Genomic DNA, 18015 nt, shown 5'->3' with positions numbered 1-18015 from the left:
GAATGACTAAATTAATGAATGGCATGTTACTTTCGGATATGAAACAGCTATGTTAGTTATGCATAAAAGGCAAGTAACACAGTCCACATAAATAGAGTTAGCTATCAGAAATCTATACACAATAACAATCACCATCTTTGAATCTAAACTAAGTACAATGTTGTATCACTTTGTTTTGTTTTGTTGAGATCATTGTGTAACTGCTTGGGTGAAGTAATTTGCTTGATAGAAAAAGAGTGCAATGTTGTTGTTTTCCCTTCATTATCCTACCTTATATTCAATGTTCATTGCACCAGATTGTTCCAAAGATAATGCTGCAAATCCTGGATCACCCTTGAATGGGTCTTTTCCGCTTGTAATTCACACAATCACAATCTTTCTCATAAACATAATTTGTATATAGTATATACAAAATATATGACATAGATTAAAGAGACAAGACATTTATGGCAACATAGATTGTATTCAATTCAGTTTTTTTGTCAGTTTTGTGAAACTTTTAATGGCTACTCCATTTTATTTGTTTTACAAGATTGTAGTATGTATATATGGTCTCTATTTGGTTATAGTATTGATCTTACATATAGGCGTGACTTTAGTTGATGGCTATCAAATATTTCTATCCTAAATGCTAAAAGAATGATAATGAACTCTTTTACTACTTCTAGGAGAATGCTATCCTTTATAATTTTATAGTGACTATAAACTGTAAATATTTAATGGCATTAGTGTTTCTAGTGCAAGAATTTGTTTATACTCAACATTTAGTACATGACCCTTGACAAGATAAAAGAAAAGAAAGGGTACATTTTATATGTTGATTACTTCTCAACTTACTAGTGACATTAATGACATATTCCATTTCATAAATTTTGAAAAAATTAATACTTTGTAATAGCTTCTTCAGTGTCAAGCTATTGAGATGTTTACACTGAGCATCTCAATGTGTATTCTGGTAACTGAAAGAGGATTGTCTTGTGTTTTTTAATGAACTTTTTAAAATATTATTAGGGACTAAGTTGTACATGTATCATTACTAAAAGATTAAGGTGCTAAATTGCATTCCCCACTTAAACTAAACATATGATGTAAATGAACTAAGGTAGAAGTCTCAAAATAACAAAGATATGAATCATATTGAAAGTTCTTTTAAAGTCAACTCTAATAATAGAATCTTATATCATTTTCCATTTCCGAATTTAGAGAACATAATAAGTTTAATATGAAGTATTTTCCTACAAGTTAACACTCAAGAAATCAATCACATTTGCATTATGAAGAATGTTTCAATAAACATCATATTTACCTTTGTTCTACTTCAGCAGAAGTAGAAATTTCCTTTGTAGAATCAGTATTGGACTCTATAGATTTAGAATATGTTTCCCCCTCAAATATTTTTCTTCCAAAGTAGAATGCTGGTCTTGTAGGCATGGTAATTGCAACACTTTTGTTGGTTAACATTGATATAATGTCAGACATATCAGGTCGATCTTTTGCATAATGTTCTACGCATAAGGAGACCAACATGAATGCATCTTTGTGCTTCATCAGGATCAAACATACCATTTAATGATGGATCCATTAACTTTAGACACACACCATCTTTCCATAACTCCCATGCCTGTTAGGAATTATCTGAGTCAAATTAGACAGAAGGAATGATATATGAACAAATAAATTAGACTACTTTGACATACATGTCCTACTAGATTGAGAGGGTGCTCAACATCATAGAAGCTATTGTTTTTTCTTCCACTAACAATTTCAAGCAACAACACTCCAAAACTATAGATATCAGACTTTGTAGAAAAAACTCCTTCCATGACATATTCCGGAGACATGTAACCACTGCAAGAAGTAATCACCATGAGCTCACAAAATAAAATTGTTTTCGGCTTCACAAAGAACATTTATATAACAAGTAACGACTTTATCAAACTCACTATGTACCAACAATTCTGTTTGTATTCACGGTGGATTCCTGCAGCGTAAACATTCTCGCCATGCCGAAGTCTGAAATTTTGGGGTTCATATTCTCATCAAGAAGAATGTTACCGGCCTTCAAGTCTCTATGAATGATTTTGACTCTCGAGTACTTATGAAGATAGAGTAATCCTTGAGATATTCCTTCTATTATGTTGAATCGCTTGGACCAATTTAATAACTTGCTTCTAGTACTATCTGCCCAATAAAAACATAATATTCATTAATATATATAACTGTACACTAATATGACAAAAATGACTTACTGGTTCAATGCTAATACTTATTGAAAATTTAAGTTGTTGAAAGGCATTATGATTCTCTACACATTTCTCGGTTTACTTTTAAAAGTCCAAGCAGCAGGGAGTTATGAAAAGAATAATTTTATTAGTTAGCGTCAAGCTAAACAAACTCCAACTTATCTTACCGAATAAAAAGAAATCCAAGCTTTTATTTGACATATACTCATAAATCAGTATCCTCTCATGTTCGCATATACAACAACCAATTAATTGTACAAGATTCATATGTTGAAGTTCACATATGAGCTTTAATTCATTTTTAAATTCAACAACTCCTTGTCCTGAAGTTTTTGAAAGTCTTTTCACAGCAACTTCTCTCCCTGTTGGCAGAATCCCCTGTGGTCACAATAAATAATCAATAATCCTCTAAAAATAATCTAGCTAATGCAGTTTTTCAATAGTTTCACTACAAGTCACCTTATAAACAGGCCCAAAGCCTCCCTGTCCTAACTTATTTTCCGATGAGAAATTGTCTGTAGCCTCCATTACTGATGCATAGCTAAATACTTTGAAATCATGTCCTTTGTTTAATTCATCTTCTAAATCTTTCATATCAATAGATCCCTCTGAAGTTATATCATGCATTTCAGTTTCCACTTTTCCCCTTCTCTTATCTGTTTATACGAAAACATTAATAGAAAAATTTGAGAATCAAATGATTATGCTCTTTAAGTGTGTAGTGCAATATTTTTGAAGTATCTAACTACCTTCAACCATACATTTTCTTCTATTTTTGACTATGAACAGAGTTGAAGTGCAGACTATGAGTAGGGAAGTTGCTATTACAACACTTAACCATATCCACTTTTTGGTACCTGGATAAAGTATTCACATAAGGAATATTATAAAGTATGACAAAACTACAACAAAATTTTTTAAAAGGTGATTTTAAATTAGTTAAGTACAATCTATGATTCAAGTAGATTACAATAATCTTTTGGTATTATATAAAACTTAAATGATAGAGAGAATAAAAAGATGCAACATGAATTTGTGAAATAATAGTAGACTAATTAGATTACCTCTATGATGTGGTTTCTTTACTATCATATGAAACTTTTCGCCAACACTGACTGAAATAACACCTTCCAATGATTTACCCAAAAAGAAAATACATCCAGTTTCATCATCCTCGTCAAGTGAAGTGAATCCAACACATGTACAGTTGCTCCAACAAATAGCCTGACAATCACCTATGCCATAACTACTATTTGTTTCATAACTTGTAACATCACTTGAAAAGTTAAGGTAACCTGTCCTACTCTCAAATACATCACTAGTATCCCTGCATGAGGGTATCTCCCATTTTTGGCATCCTCCATCATTGTTATATCCATAACACTTATCTGCCTTTGCTATATCTTTTCCATCTGAACTTATCACTTGTCCAGTTTCAAACAAAGTCCATGTTAGTGGTTCTTCATTTGAAGTTGTGAATGTGAAGTAATCTTCATCTTCATTTGAGACTATAGTGTAGTTATATTTATGTTGGGAATCTTCTGCAATGTGCTCAAACCTATTTTTTATTAGTTTCCCACTTTTCCAAAGCACTTTCCCTATTCTTGTGATGACCAATTCTCCTTCTTTTGGTTCCCATTCAAGCTTGAAGTTACCAGAAGATGGCAAATTTTTACTCACCCATGAAACTAGTGACCAATTATGACCTGTTTTGTGATTAACACCTAACTTCATCCCAGGGAATAAAGTATCAGTTGGATAATCAAAACTTTGCCACAACACTCTCTTGGTGGAGCCATTGGGGTTAACTTGTTGCACCACAAAGTTGCTTGAATCCAATAAGGTAGCCACAATACTTATGTTGTTGGTAAATTGAGGTGGTGGAGAGTAAAGGATTATTGGCTTCCAAATTTGTGATTCAATCTTGAGTACACCAGACTTGTCCAAAGATAGAATGCCAGATCCATTTGTAATAGGTTGATTTCTATTTGCAGTCCAAATGACAAAGTTACCTTTTGTCATTATGTCCAAGTAACTGGAGCTAGTAGTTTGATGGTAAAATCGGATGCAATAATTGTGATTTTCAGAACATAGCTGTTGTGTGCCATTCAGTGTATCGCCAGGCTTCAAACTGTCATCTTCTCTAGCTTTAACATTGTGGATGCAGCTACTCCACAACCATAAGTATCTGAAAACAAGCAATAAACACGGTCTTGCTAATTTGCAGCAACAAACCATGATGACTATAATGCACTTATTTGAGTTTTGGGTCTAGCTATACTACTTGTCTCTCATGGAGTGAATACATACTCACCATATATCAAATGATATCGTGTCATTTAATTATGGGAAGTGATAGGTAAAGTTCAACGTTCTTTATCATTCATAATAATTGAAGTAAACAAGGCAACCTTGTTCACTACTTTCCCAGTGGCCTTACCCATTAAGGTAAAGGTTGTTTGTATTTGATGTTTAGCAACTTTAGTGTTTTTTGTTGAAGACGAGAAAACATTGAGAGTTGTGAACCACATGTAGTTTTAATAATTGAATCTCTTTATTATAAAGTTGCCAACACAACCTTAGTGTTTAGGACCTACTGGGTCACCAGTTCACCACGATGGGAACTCATATTTTCAAAAGACTCGGTTTACATATTAATTGTCATGAGGTAAATGAATGTTATTTTCTAAAATCTAAAACAATATCCATATCCTTTATGATAACAATATTAATAAAATCAATCCTAATTCCTCTTCTATGCATATTTTCCTCTCAAAATCTCTTCCCAAAGTTTTGATGGTGTCGGGCTAGTTTGATTTAAATTATTAAAGGATAAGAATAAGTATTTTAGTAAAAGCAAATGTATCTCTACAAATGGATTTAAGCATTGACAATTGAGGGAAGAGTTGTGATAAGTGTGGAATAGAACAAGAATTAAAATTCTTTTTCTTCTAAATTTTAATTAAATTATTTCAATTGGATAATATTCTGTTGTGGCAAAAACAAATGAAATATAAAGATAATTTGATGTGTGAGGATGAAACCCAAAAGAAACATACACACTAAATTCATATTGAGTTCCTTTAACTTCATTAAGTTGTAAAGTTGTTCTTGAAGTAGACATGTCATAAATTCTAGTATAGTTGTATACACAGTATAGCAAAGTTTGTGAAAGCTAAAGAAACAATTGATGAAATGGTTATTTAGCGAATTGGAATGCAAATGCAGATGTAATTTACCCTCCTTGAACCACGAACAAATTGAAGTCACAAGGACTTGTCATGACAATGAAGCAAGCATTATTAATGTTGTTGCTGCTAGGTGTGAAAATTACCTTAATTCATAAGGATAATTGAACACATTTTAACTATAAATGCTCACTTTATATAGTCATAATTGGAATTTTGATGATAAATTGCACTAATCCTATTATTTGAGTTTCCATGATGTTTCGGGACTGAAAAATGACAACGAATGATGCCAAATGACATAAAGCATGCAAATGCCACAAGTCAGCTGATCTGCACCTAGCGTAGGGACCAAAACGCAGAAACATAAAAATAGATCCAAGATATCAAAAATGATGGATTGAATCCCATATTCAAGTAGCTAGGAAGTTACGAACGAGTTTTGGGATAGTTCTTAAGATGATTTCTAATTTTCCTAGTGTTTAGATTTATGAGTTGGAAATATGATACAAAAGTGAGAGAGTATGAGCGTTTAGATTGTTGTATGTTCATAGGGAAACCTACACTCCTCCATGACTCATGATTTTTTGAATTGCTCTTTACCTTGTTATGTATGAAAATGCTTAGCTAGGTTACTTTCTTCATGTGATTGGTTATATTATTCATTGATGTAATATTTGGAATTTGATATGAACAAATTGAAGTTTACTTTTCATGAATTACTATTGTGATGCTTAATGCTTACTATATGGTTGACGAATTGCCTAGTGATAGGGCAAATCGCAAGTGCACGATTATATTATCAAGTAATAAAATATCGATTTCACGAGGACTGAAAAATTCCTTTAATTATATTAATTAATTTATACTTAACTTAAATAAGGAAATAAAATTGAATTTAGAACGATTAAGAAATTAACAAGAATAATTATGAAAGTATTAAAAATGATTGAAATCTAATTTAGGGAGAGTTCTCAGGATACAGGTTATCACTTTTACACTCGCAAATCTTTGTTTTGCTCTTTTTCATGAACTTTAAGTATGAGGGTAGATTACTCTTTGATATGTGTCATCCTCTCTCGAGTTCTGACTCGTGTACTCAATTGAAGTTGCATCTACTCTCGTGGTATAGTTATCAATCAAATCATTTACTTGGATCTTTCTATCCAAAAGTTTCATAGCAACTCACGGTAAATTCCAGAAACCGAGAATCCTAATACTACTCTCGTGAATTAGGATTCTAGTTTGAATAACTGAATGATCGGAATGTTGGGTTCACCTCTCGGTTCTTCCCCAATGTATCTAAGAGGTATAATTTGTTGACCAGACAACTCACACGAATAAAACCCAATTTAATGTTTCAAATCACAACACTCAATGAAATAGAAGTAAGAACAAATGTTTATTGAATGTAAAAAGGTCATAGCCCCAATCCTAGAAACAAATGGAATTATTCACTCATGATGTAGAAGAGAATACTAAATTCTAAATTAGAGAATTGTAATGTAAAGTGTAAAGTGTTTCATCATTGAGGGAGAACCCTTATTTATTCTAATTACAAAATATTGGGCTAAACCCAATAAAACAAATCTAAAAAAATAGGAATATAATATAACATCTATGATTTCTTTTGGCATTTCAATGGGTCTTCGCATAGCCTCAACACTGAATTTCATCTTCTTGCACTCAATCTCTACTCTTTTTGGTTTTAATCCATCCAAACTGCACAACATAGCCAAAAACACTCGTTCAACCCGAACAAAGAGCAATAAAAGCTAAAAACAATTCTAAAGTCATAATTATGTACTAAAATGCAATGTAAATGTAGCATAATTTCACATTCATCAAATTCCCTCAAGCTTATCTCTTCCTTGTCCCCAAGCAAGTATTATGTCTAAATTTCACAATCATGTATGAATGATGATATAGAAACCATGACCCAAAATAACAAGCAATCTCATGTTAGTTTTGAAACAATCCAGACATCAAGAAAAGACAATCATAAATAAATTTAATTCAAGTTAAGTCATTGAGTCATAACAACTGCATGAATTAGGGTCACTCTTCTCTCATCACTCTCATCTGTATAAAGGTCATAGTGTTTTGCTCAAAAAAATTTGAGAAAGTAAATTACCATAGGCTTGATTATAGATCAAATTGCCACTGACTGTATTTGAATGCATGCAAAAATCAAGAGGTCTTTAAATGGCTGTAATGTGGCCAAGATGAATGATTTAAGGTGGGATAGTTAAAGAAAAGGTAATTCAAAAGGCTTACAAATGTTTCTCAAAATACTTAAACATTTTAGACATTTGATTGAAGCATTGAGATTCTCTTAATAGACTTTACTTTATCATATGATCTTTTTCAATTAACATTTCTCCTTACAACACACCTTTTTTCCAGTCCCTTCTTTTTTGGTATACTTTATATTTTTTTTAGATTTTCTAAAAGAGAATGGATGAAATTAATTTACTTGTTTTCTTCTTCACATTTTTATGGATTCTTTCATCACACATGAACTTTTTATCTTTCTCATTGCTTCAACCAAACATCATAAATTACCTCAAATCCTCATTTGAGTAGCTATGAAAAATCATTAAAGTTCAGGCTCAAAAGTGGGCAACTAATGAGATTTTAATGTTTATAGTAAGCGGTTGAAGGTCAAAAGAAAAAGTCATAATTGCCTCTATCATTTGAATGCATACAGACAAACTTCAATCTTGAAACATTCACAAATCAAGTTCTAGAATGTACAATCATAGAAAATTATGCACTCATGAAAGAAGAAGGGTTTTTATGCAATTGTCAATTCAGATCAGAACCCTTATTATATTTGGCCCACGTTTTTCACATTTGGTTCATTCAACAAAAGTAATAAAACAAAGACATTTATTTAACCAAATTTAATTCACAATTGTCAAATCTAATGTATTTCATGTTATTATTTTATCAAAAGTTTTTTTTTTCTTCAATGAGGTTACAAATCAATACTCATTATTCATGCATACTTTTTCATTTAAAGCAAACAGATAAGACATAGAACAAAGCAAATGATAGATGAAATATGAAACATATGATAATATGAATATTCAACCTAAAAAATTTAAAATATGGTATACATGACTGTACATGACATGAATGAACTATCTAAATGCAAAACTTCCTCAAGCTTAGAAATTTACATTATCCCCAATGTAAAAATCTGAACAATAAGATAAAGAAAAAGAAAACTCACAGGTTAGGTAGGAAGTGTCCTTAACTCATGTGTCAATTATAAGTGGTTAACTTCATTGGGTGTAGTGGAAGTACTTGCAAAATAAGATAAAACAATCCCAAATGGCCAATATGTCGCAGATGAACTAAATGCAAATATCCTATTTGAATGAGTCACCTATAGGCATTATCGTGTTAGCACTTTTCCATGTAATTATTTATTATTATTATTTTTTATTTTTTTAGAGTTTATGGTTTTTTTGTGGCCGACACTATATAGATCTCCTTACAAAGGCTCCAAACTCAGGGAGGCACTAAAGCCGACACTAAAACACTAAAATTAATAAATTAAAAAAAATGTATCTCCAGCGCGGTTGCCTCCCACAGAGTGCTCGTTTAATGTCATTAGCTTGATGGTTGATCCATGCGCATCACGCAGGATCCCATGAACTCATACCCGATGGTGGATGGAGTGTTTTTACTTTCGTTTTAGGTGCTTTCCCTTTCTCCTAATTATCAGATTTAGGTGTGATCCTCAAGCTCTCTTCATGCAGGTTGTAAGGTAGTGTTAAGCTTGCATTTATATAATGAATACCCTCGACCACTTCCTCATCAAAATTTGAAGTGTCACCTTCTAGCATGCTTCTCTCCAAGAGATTCTCACATTTTACTTTAGGCACTTCCTTTTTCACTACTTGGTTCAGCATATCAACCCTGCAACATGAGTCCTCAAGAGAAGGTTGTTTAATAGATTTAGCAATATCAAATTCAACTTTTTCACCCCTTATGCTTAGGGTAATTTTTTCATTTTTAACATCAATTATAACACCAGATGTAGCCAAAAATGGTCTACCTAGTATGATTGGAATTTGTGCATCTTCTTCCATCTCTAGTATTACAAAATCCGTTGGAATGAAAAATTTCCCAACTTTGATAGGAACATCCTCCAAGATGCCTATAGGAAATTTGGCTAACCTATCCGCTAATTGAAGTGATATAGTTGTGGGTTTTAGTTCACCCATGTCCAATTTTTTACATACCGATAAGGGCATGAGGCTCACACTTGCCCCCAAGTCAGATAAAGTACAGTCAAAATTAGTATTACCAATTAAGCAACGAATAGAGAAACTACCAGGATCTTTTAGTTTTGGAGGTAATTTATTTTGAATTAAAGCACTACACTCCTCAGTTAAAGCAATTGTTTCATAATCCTTTCGTCTTCTCTTTTTAGATAGAATATCCTTAAGAAATTTCATGTACGCAAGCATCTCTTGTAGTGCCTCAGTGAAGGGTTATTCAAAATATAATTTCTTAAGGATATCTAAGAATTTCCCACATTTATTTTCTAACTTTGCCTTTGAAAACTCTGGGGAAAAGGAATTGGTGGCACATATGGTGGTGGAGCTACATACTTAGACACATTTTCATAATTTTGTTCATATTCAAGGAGTTGTGTCTCAATATGTTTCTCTTCCACTTTGCATCATTCTCAGTTCGAAATACATCATTGAGTTCTTTCCCACTCCTTAATCAGATAGTCTTACAATGTTCATTATTTGGTTTTTTATTTAGCTACCCAGGAAACATCCCGATTTGCCTATTTAATTTGCTAGCATGTTGGGCAATTTGTGTTTCTAATATTTTTCCATGGATGGTCGGGTTTTCTATCTTATAATTCAAATCATTTAACATATTTACAACATTTTTATTAATTGTGATTTGATCCTCTTAAAATTTATTAAGGTTAGCAAGTAACTTTTCCCGACCTTCCATTATTGTTATAAGAGTGAGATCAATAGGAGAAGATTGTATCTGTGGAAACCATGTTGGAGGTTTCCTATTACCTTGATCATCCTGTTGTTGATGATTTAGAGTGTTGTTACTCCTCTAGGAAAGATAGGGATTATTCTACTTGTATGGTGGGTTAAATTGATTCCCACTCTTCTCCTTATAGTCATAGTAATTGCATGATTCAAGTTATTCATTGGCCCAAACTCCATATACAGGTTCAGTAAAAAATTTCCATTCAGACCACTCATGCCCTTTTGCTCTACACCCCTCACATGTTATAGTAGACCTAATAGCATTAGCATGATATTTTTTCAGCTTTCCGAATCTTTGAGAAAGGTTCTCCGGTGTGGAAATTACCTTCTTCATTTCATTGCCTGAATATTATGCACCAGAGTCTCTTCTGGGATGGTGTCTCCTCTCATTTGCCCATTGGTGATGATTGGAAACTGCATTCTCTATGATCTTTGAAGCATCATCAATTCCTTTGCACATAAAGGCACCACCTGCTGAAGAATCCAACAATTGTTGTGATGGAAAATATAGCCTACTGTAGAAGTTCTGAACCAACATCCAAGGTAGAATACCATGATGAGGACAAGCTCAGTCAACTCATTTAATCTTTCCCAAACTTCAGCAATTGACTTCCCATCCTTTTGACTGAAGTTCTAGATGAGGTGCCTATAGTGCACAGTTTTGGAAGGAGGAAAATATTTGTTGAGAAATGCTTTCTCCAAAGTTCATCATGTTGCTTGAATTTCAGCATTTTGATTCCTTAGCCACGTCTTAGCTCTGTCTCTAAGGGAATATGGAAACATGCAGAGACGAATGACATTTTTAGAAGCCCCATGAATCCTTATTATCTCTCAGAATTCCAAGAACTGATCAATATGGGATTCAGATCTTCATGAGCTCCTCCTCTAAATTGGTTTTGCATCACCATTTGGATCAAAGCATATGGAAAAGAAAAGTTCTATGCGTCAATAACTGGGTAGATTATTCTAGGACGTCAACTACGAGCATTAGGGGCTGCATAGTCGTGAAGTGATTTTTCATCTCGTTCAGTCCTTGTTTGTACACATGCACGTCTTTCTCTCGCTCTTTCTCTTTGTTGTCTTTTTTATTTATGAAAAGTCATTTCTAGCTCTGAGTAGTAATTTGAGCTTTGCATAAACCAAATAGGAAACCTGCAAAGGTACCAAGAAAAAAGAAAACGCGTAATACACTAGAGTAAAGTAATGAATTAATTGAGAGTTAAAGAAATTTTGATACAGTCCCCGACAGAGCGCCAAAAACTTGATAGGGCAAATCCCAAGTGCACGATTATATCGTCAAGTAATAAAATATCGATCCCACGTGGACTGAAAAATTCCTTTAATTATAACAACTAATTTATACTTAACTCAAATAAGGAAATAAAATTGAATTTAGAACGATTGAGTAATTAACAAGAATAATTATCAAAGTATTAAAAAGGATTGAAATCTAATTTATGGAGAGTTCTCAGGATAAGAGTTATCGCCTTTACACTCGCAAATCATTGTTTCGCTCCTTTTCATGAACTTTAAATTGTGAGGATGAATTGTTTTTTTGATATGTATCATCCTCTCTCAAGCTCTGACACGTGCACGGTGATAATTTTTGATATGTGTCATCCTAAATGCTAAGATAATGATAATGACCTCTTCTTCTACTTCAAGGGGAATGCTATCCTTTATAATTTTATAGTGACTGAAAACTATAAATATTTGATGGTATTAGTGTTTTTGGTGCAATAATTTGTTTACCCTCAACATTTTGTATCTGACCCTTGACAAGATAAAAGAAAAGGCAGGGTACATTTTATATGTGGTTGATCATTTCTCAACTTACTAGTAACATTAATCACATATTTCATTTGAATTGTTTCATTTCATACATTTTGAGAAAATTAATACTTTGTAATAGCTTCTTCGTGGTCAAGCTATTGAGATGTTTACACGAGCATTTGAAATCACTTGTGCTGGTATCTGAAAGAGGACTAACATAATTTGTTGTGGAGGTGATGTTGTGGCAATCTGGACGATGATCTCATGGTTATGGGAGCAGAGATGTGTGCTAGGAAAAAACATTGAAGAACACATGAAAGGGAGGGAGAAGCATTGTCTTGTGTTTTTTAATGAACTTTTTTAAACAATAGGGACTAAGTTGTACATGTGTCATGACTAGAACATCAAGGTGCTAAATTGCATTCCCCCTTTAAAATAAACATATGAATCATATTGATAGTATTTTTCAAGTCAACTCTAATGATATAGAATTTTATATCATTTGGCAAGCAGAACATAATAAGTTGAATAGGAAGTATTTTCTTACAAGTTAACATCCAAGAAATTAATCACACATGCACGATCAATAATGTTTCAGTAAACATCATATTTACCTTGGTTCTACTTCACTGAAATTCGAAGTTTCCTTTGTAGAATCAATATTGGACTCTGTAGATTTAGAATATATTTCCCCCTCAAATGTTTTTCTTCCAATGTAGAATGCTGGTCTTGTAGGCAATGTAATAGCAACACTTTTGTTTGTTAACATTGATATAATATCAGACATATTTGGTCGATCTTTTGCATAATGTTCTACACATAAGAGACCAATATGAATGCATCTTTGTACTTCATCGGGATCAAACATGCCATTTAATGATGGATCCATTAACTTTAGACACGCACCAGCTTTCCATAACTCCCATGCCTGTTAGGAATTATCTAAGTCAAATTAGACATAAGAAATGATATATGAAAAAATAAACTAGACTAATTTGACATACATGTCCTACTAGATTGAGAGGGTGTTCAACATCATAGAAGCTATTATTTTTTCTTCCACTAACAATTTCAAGCAACAATACTCCAAAACTATAGACATCAGACTTGGTGGACAAAATTCCTTCCATAGCATATTCTGGGGACATGTAACCACTGCAAGAAATAACCATCATGAGCTCACAAAATAAATTTGTGTTCACCTTCATAGAGAATATTAATATAACAAGTAACGAGTTTATCAAACTCACTGTGTACCAACAATCCTGTTTGTATTCACATTGGATTCCTGTTGCGTAAACATTCTCGCCATGCCGAAGTCTGAAATTTTGGGGTTCATATTCTCATCAAGAAGTATGTTACCAGCCTTCAAGTCTCTATGAATAATTTTGAGTCTTGAATACTTATGAAGGTAGAGTAATCCTTGAGATATTCCTTCTATTATATTGAATCGCTTGGGCCAATTTAACAAGTTGCTTCTAGTACTATCTGCCCAATGAAAACATAATATTCACTAATATATATAACTGTAGAGTAATATGACAAAAATGACTTTCGTTCCTTATTTAGGCTCATTGATTCAACGCTAATACTTATTGAAAATTTAAGTTGCTAAAAGGCATTATGGTTCTTTGCACATGCTTTGCTTCAAAAAGTCCAAGTACTATGTAGTTATGAAAAGAATAATTTTATTAGTTAGCGTATAGTTAAATAGAATCCTACTTATCTTACCGAATAAAAAGAAATCCAAGCTTTTATTTGACATATACTCATAAATGAGTATCATCTCTTGTTCACAAATGCAACAACCAATTAACTGGACAAGATTCGTGTGCTGAAGTTCACATATGAGCTTTAATTCATTTTTAAATTCAACAATTCCTTGTCTAGAAGTTTTTGAAAGTCTTTTCACAGCAACTTCTCTCCCTGTTGGGAGAATCCCCTGACATCACAATAAATAATCATTAATCCTCTAAAATAATCAAGCTAATGCACTAGTTCGATAGTTTCACTTCAAGTCACCTTATAAACAGGTCCAAATCCTCCTTGTCCTAACTTGTTTTCCGATGAGAAATTGTTCGTAGCCTCCTTTACTGATGTATAGCTAAATACTTTGAAATCATGTCCTTTATTTAATTCATTTTCTAAATCTTTTATATCGGTAGATCCCTCAGAAGTTACACCTCGCATTTCAGTCTCCAATTCCCTCTTTCTCTTATCTGTTTATACGAAAACATTAACAGAAAAATATGAAAATCAAATAATTATGCTCTATAAATGTGTGGTGCAATGTTTTTAAAGTATCTAACTACCTTCAACCACACGTTTTCTTTTGATTTTTACTAGGAACAGGATAGATGTGCAAATTATGAGTAGGGCAGTTGCTATTACAACACTTAACCATATCCACTTTTTGGTACCTGCATAGAGTATTCACATAAAGAACATTATCAAGTATGACAAAGCTATAGCAAAAAAATTTAAAAAGGTGATTTTAAATTAGTCAAGTATGATCTTGATTCAAGTAGATTACAATAATCCTTTGGTATTATGTAAACTTAAATGATAAAATTATAAAAAAATGAATCATGAATTTGTGAAATGATAGTAAACTAATTAAATTACCTCTACGATGTGGTTTCTTCACTATCATATTAAACTTTAAGGCAACACTGACAGAAATAAAACCTTCCAATGATTTCCCCAAAAAGAAAATACACCCAGATTCATCATCCTCATCAAGTGACATGAATCCTGCACAGGTACAGTTGCTCCAACAAATAGCCTGACAATCACCTATGCCATAACTACGATTTCTTTCACGTCTTGTAACATCACTTGAAAAATTAAGGTAACCCGTCTTACTCTCAAATACATCACTAGAATCCCTGCATGTGGGTATCTCCCATTTTTGGCAGCCTCCATCATTGTTATATCCATAACACTTATCTGCCTTTGCTATATCTTTTCCATCTGAACTTACCACTTGTCCATTTTGATACATAGTCCATGTTACAGGATCTTCATTTGAAGTTGTGAATGTGAAGTAATCTTCATCCTCATTTGAGACTATGGTGTAGCTATATTTATGCTGGGAATCTTCTGGAATGTGTTCAAACCTGTTTTTTATTAGCTTCCCACTTTTCCAAAGCACTTTCCCTATTCTTGTGATGACCAATTCTCTTTCTTTTGGTTCCCATTCAAGCTTGAAGTTACCAGAAGTTGGCAGTGTTTGACTCACCCATGAAACCAGTGACCAACTACGACCTGTTTTGTGATTAACACCTAACTTCATCCCAGGGAACAAATTATCAGTGGGATAATCAAAACTTTGCCACAATATTCTCTTGGTGGATCCATTGGGGTTAAGTTGTTGCACCACAAAGTTGCCTGAATCCAATAAGGTGGCCACAGTGCTTATGTTGTTGGTAGATTGAGGTGGTGGAGAGTAAAGGATTATTGGATTCCAATCTTCTGATTCAATCTTGAGGACACCAGTGTTGTCCAAAGATAGAATGCCAGATCCATTTGTAATAGGTTGATTTCTATTTGCAGTCCAAATGACAAAGTCATCTCTTATCAGTATGTCCAAGAAAGTGGTGCTATTAGTTTGTTGGAAAAATCGGATGCAAGATTTGCCATTTTCAGAACATAGCTGGTGTGTGTCATTTAGTGTACCACCAAGCTTCAAACTGTCATGTTCACCCGCTTTAATATTATGGATAGAATTACTCCACAACCACATGTATGTGAAAACAAGCAATAAACAAGGTGTCCCTAATTTGCAGCAACAAACCATGACGACTATAATGCAGTTACTTGAGTTCTGGGTCTAACTATACTACTTGTCTCTCATGGAGTGAATATATACTCACCATATATCAGATGATACTGTGTCATTTAATTACGGAAGTACTTTTACTGATAGGTAAAGATCAATGTTATTTATCATTCATAATAATTGAAGTAAAGAAGGCAACCACGTCCACTACTTTCTCAGTGGCCTTACCCATTAAGGTAAAGGTTGTTTGGATTTGATGTTTAGCAACTTTAGTGTTTTTTGTTGAAGACGAGAAAACATTGAGAGTTGTGAACCACATGCAATTTTAATAATTGAATTTCTTTATTATAAAGTTGGCCAACACAACTTTAGTGTTTAGGACATATTGGGTCGCCAGTTCACCGTGGGAACTCATATTTTCAAAAGACTTGGTTTCACTTAAAACATTAATGATATTTATACTCTAATTTTTTATAAAATTGATCATGATGAGACTTGGACCAACAATTTCTTACTCTAGAGGCAAGCACCTTATCCATTAGACCAGGTGATCCATTAGATACCATTAGGGTTTGTTTGAAAGTATGGTTTTAGAGGGATGGGAATGAATGACTTTGGAAAGTCTCCTCATTGTTTGGGAGTTGGATGAAAGATAGATGAAAGTTTTGGAGGGTTTTTTCAAGTCCTCTAAAACACTACATGTATGTATTTTTACAGTTTCCCCAATTTGAGGTTTTTCTACGGACAAAATGTCAAAATATATAAATATTTTTAGTAAAATTGTATAACTATATATTGTTGTTAATTTCTAATGGTTAATTATATTTTTAAAGAAAAATAAAAAAAATATTATTCAATATCATTAGTTTACTCTCGCTCATCTAAATTTTATATTCTCAAACAAGGTAAATGATTGTCTTCCTTTCTCAATCCCTTAATCATGTTCTTAGACATTTAATCTATCATCTTCTCTTTCCCTTATAACTCTCAAACATAGCCAAATAGAATCGGTTTATTATTAATTGTCACGAGGTAAATGAATTTTATTTTCTACATTCTAAAGCAATATCCATATCCTTTATCATAACCATATTAATAAAATCAATCCTAATTCATCTTTTATGCATATTTTCTTCTCAAAATCTCTTCCGAAAGTGTTGATGGTGTCAGGCTAGTTTGATTTAAAATATTAAAGGATAAGAATAAGTATTTTCGTAAAAGCGATTGTATCTCTAGAAATGGATATTAAGCATTGACGAGTGAGGGAAGAGTTGTGAGAAGGAAAGTGTGGAATAGAACAAGAATTAAAATTCTTTATTCTTCAAAATTTTAATTAAATTATTTCAATTGGATAATATTCTGTTGTGGCAAAAACAAATGAAATATAAAGATAATTTGATGTCTGAGGATGAAACCAAAAAAAACATACACACTAAATTCATATTAAGTTCCTTTAACTTCACTAAGTTGTAAAGTTGCTCTTGAAGTAGACATGTCATAAATTCTAGTATAGTTGTATACTAATATAGCAAAGTTTGTGAAAGCTAAATAAACAGCTAATGAAATGATTATTCAGTGAAGTGGAATGCAAAGGCAGGTGTAATTTACCCTGCTTCAAGCACGAACAAATTGAAGTCACAAGGATTGTTCATGACACGTAACCAAGTATTATCAATGTTATTATAGCAGAAGTAATAATGTTTGTTACAAACAATCAAATATGTAAAATAAACAAAAGAGATGAAGATAAGAGAATTTATTAAGGGGTTCAGTCAATTATGCATACGTCCATGAGAGCATTGAGCGACTACGAATATGTTATTAAAAAATATGGATTACAACCTCTATCAGACCCATGAGTTTTAATGTTCATGGAACACAATATTTCTAATTGATGCTTACAATTAGTGTATATTATAACCAGGGGCAGAGACTTTAATTCAATATATAATATTGGGTTTTCTCACCCATTCCAATCTAGACAATGTGAA

General features: G+C 32.7%; 1 protein-coding gene across 1 annotated transcript; it reads right to left on the bottom strand.

Annotated features, from left to right (window-relative positions):
* Positions 1-1204: 1204 nt before the first annotated feature.
* Positions 1205-16184, bottom strand: LOC109339371 (G-type lectin S-receptor-like serine/threonine-protein kinase At1g67520). The gene is given in 8 exon segments (XM_019576796.1): positions 1205-1515; positions 1517-1621; positions 1698-1848; positions 1944-2181; positions 2411-2621; positions 2703-2899; positions 2993-3100; positions 14869-16184. Coding segments are annotated over 8 exon segments (2397 nt in total). The 5' UTR covers positions 16043-16184; the 3' UTR covers positions 1205-1302.
* Between the last annotated feature and the right edge of the window lie 1831 nt (positions 16185-18015).

The sequence above is a fragment of the Lupinus angustifolius genome, unplaced genomic scaffold (assembly GCF_001865875.1).
Source record: "Lupinus angustifolius cultivar Tanjil unplaced genomic scaffold, LupAngTanjil_v1.0 Scaffold_74_11, whole genome shotgun sequence".
Classification (NCBI taxonomy): Eukaryota; Viridiplantae; Streptophyta; class Magnoliopsida; order Fabales; family Fabaceae; genus Lupinus; species Lupinus angustifolius.
This window is presented reverse-complemented; position numbering and strand designations above follow the sequence as displayed.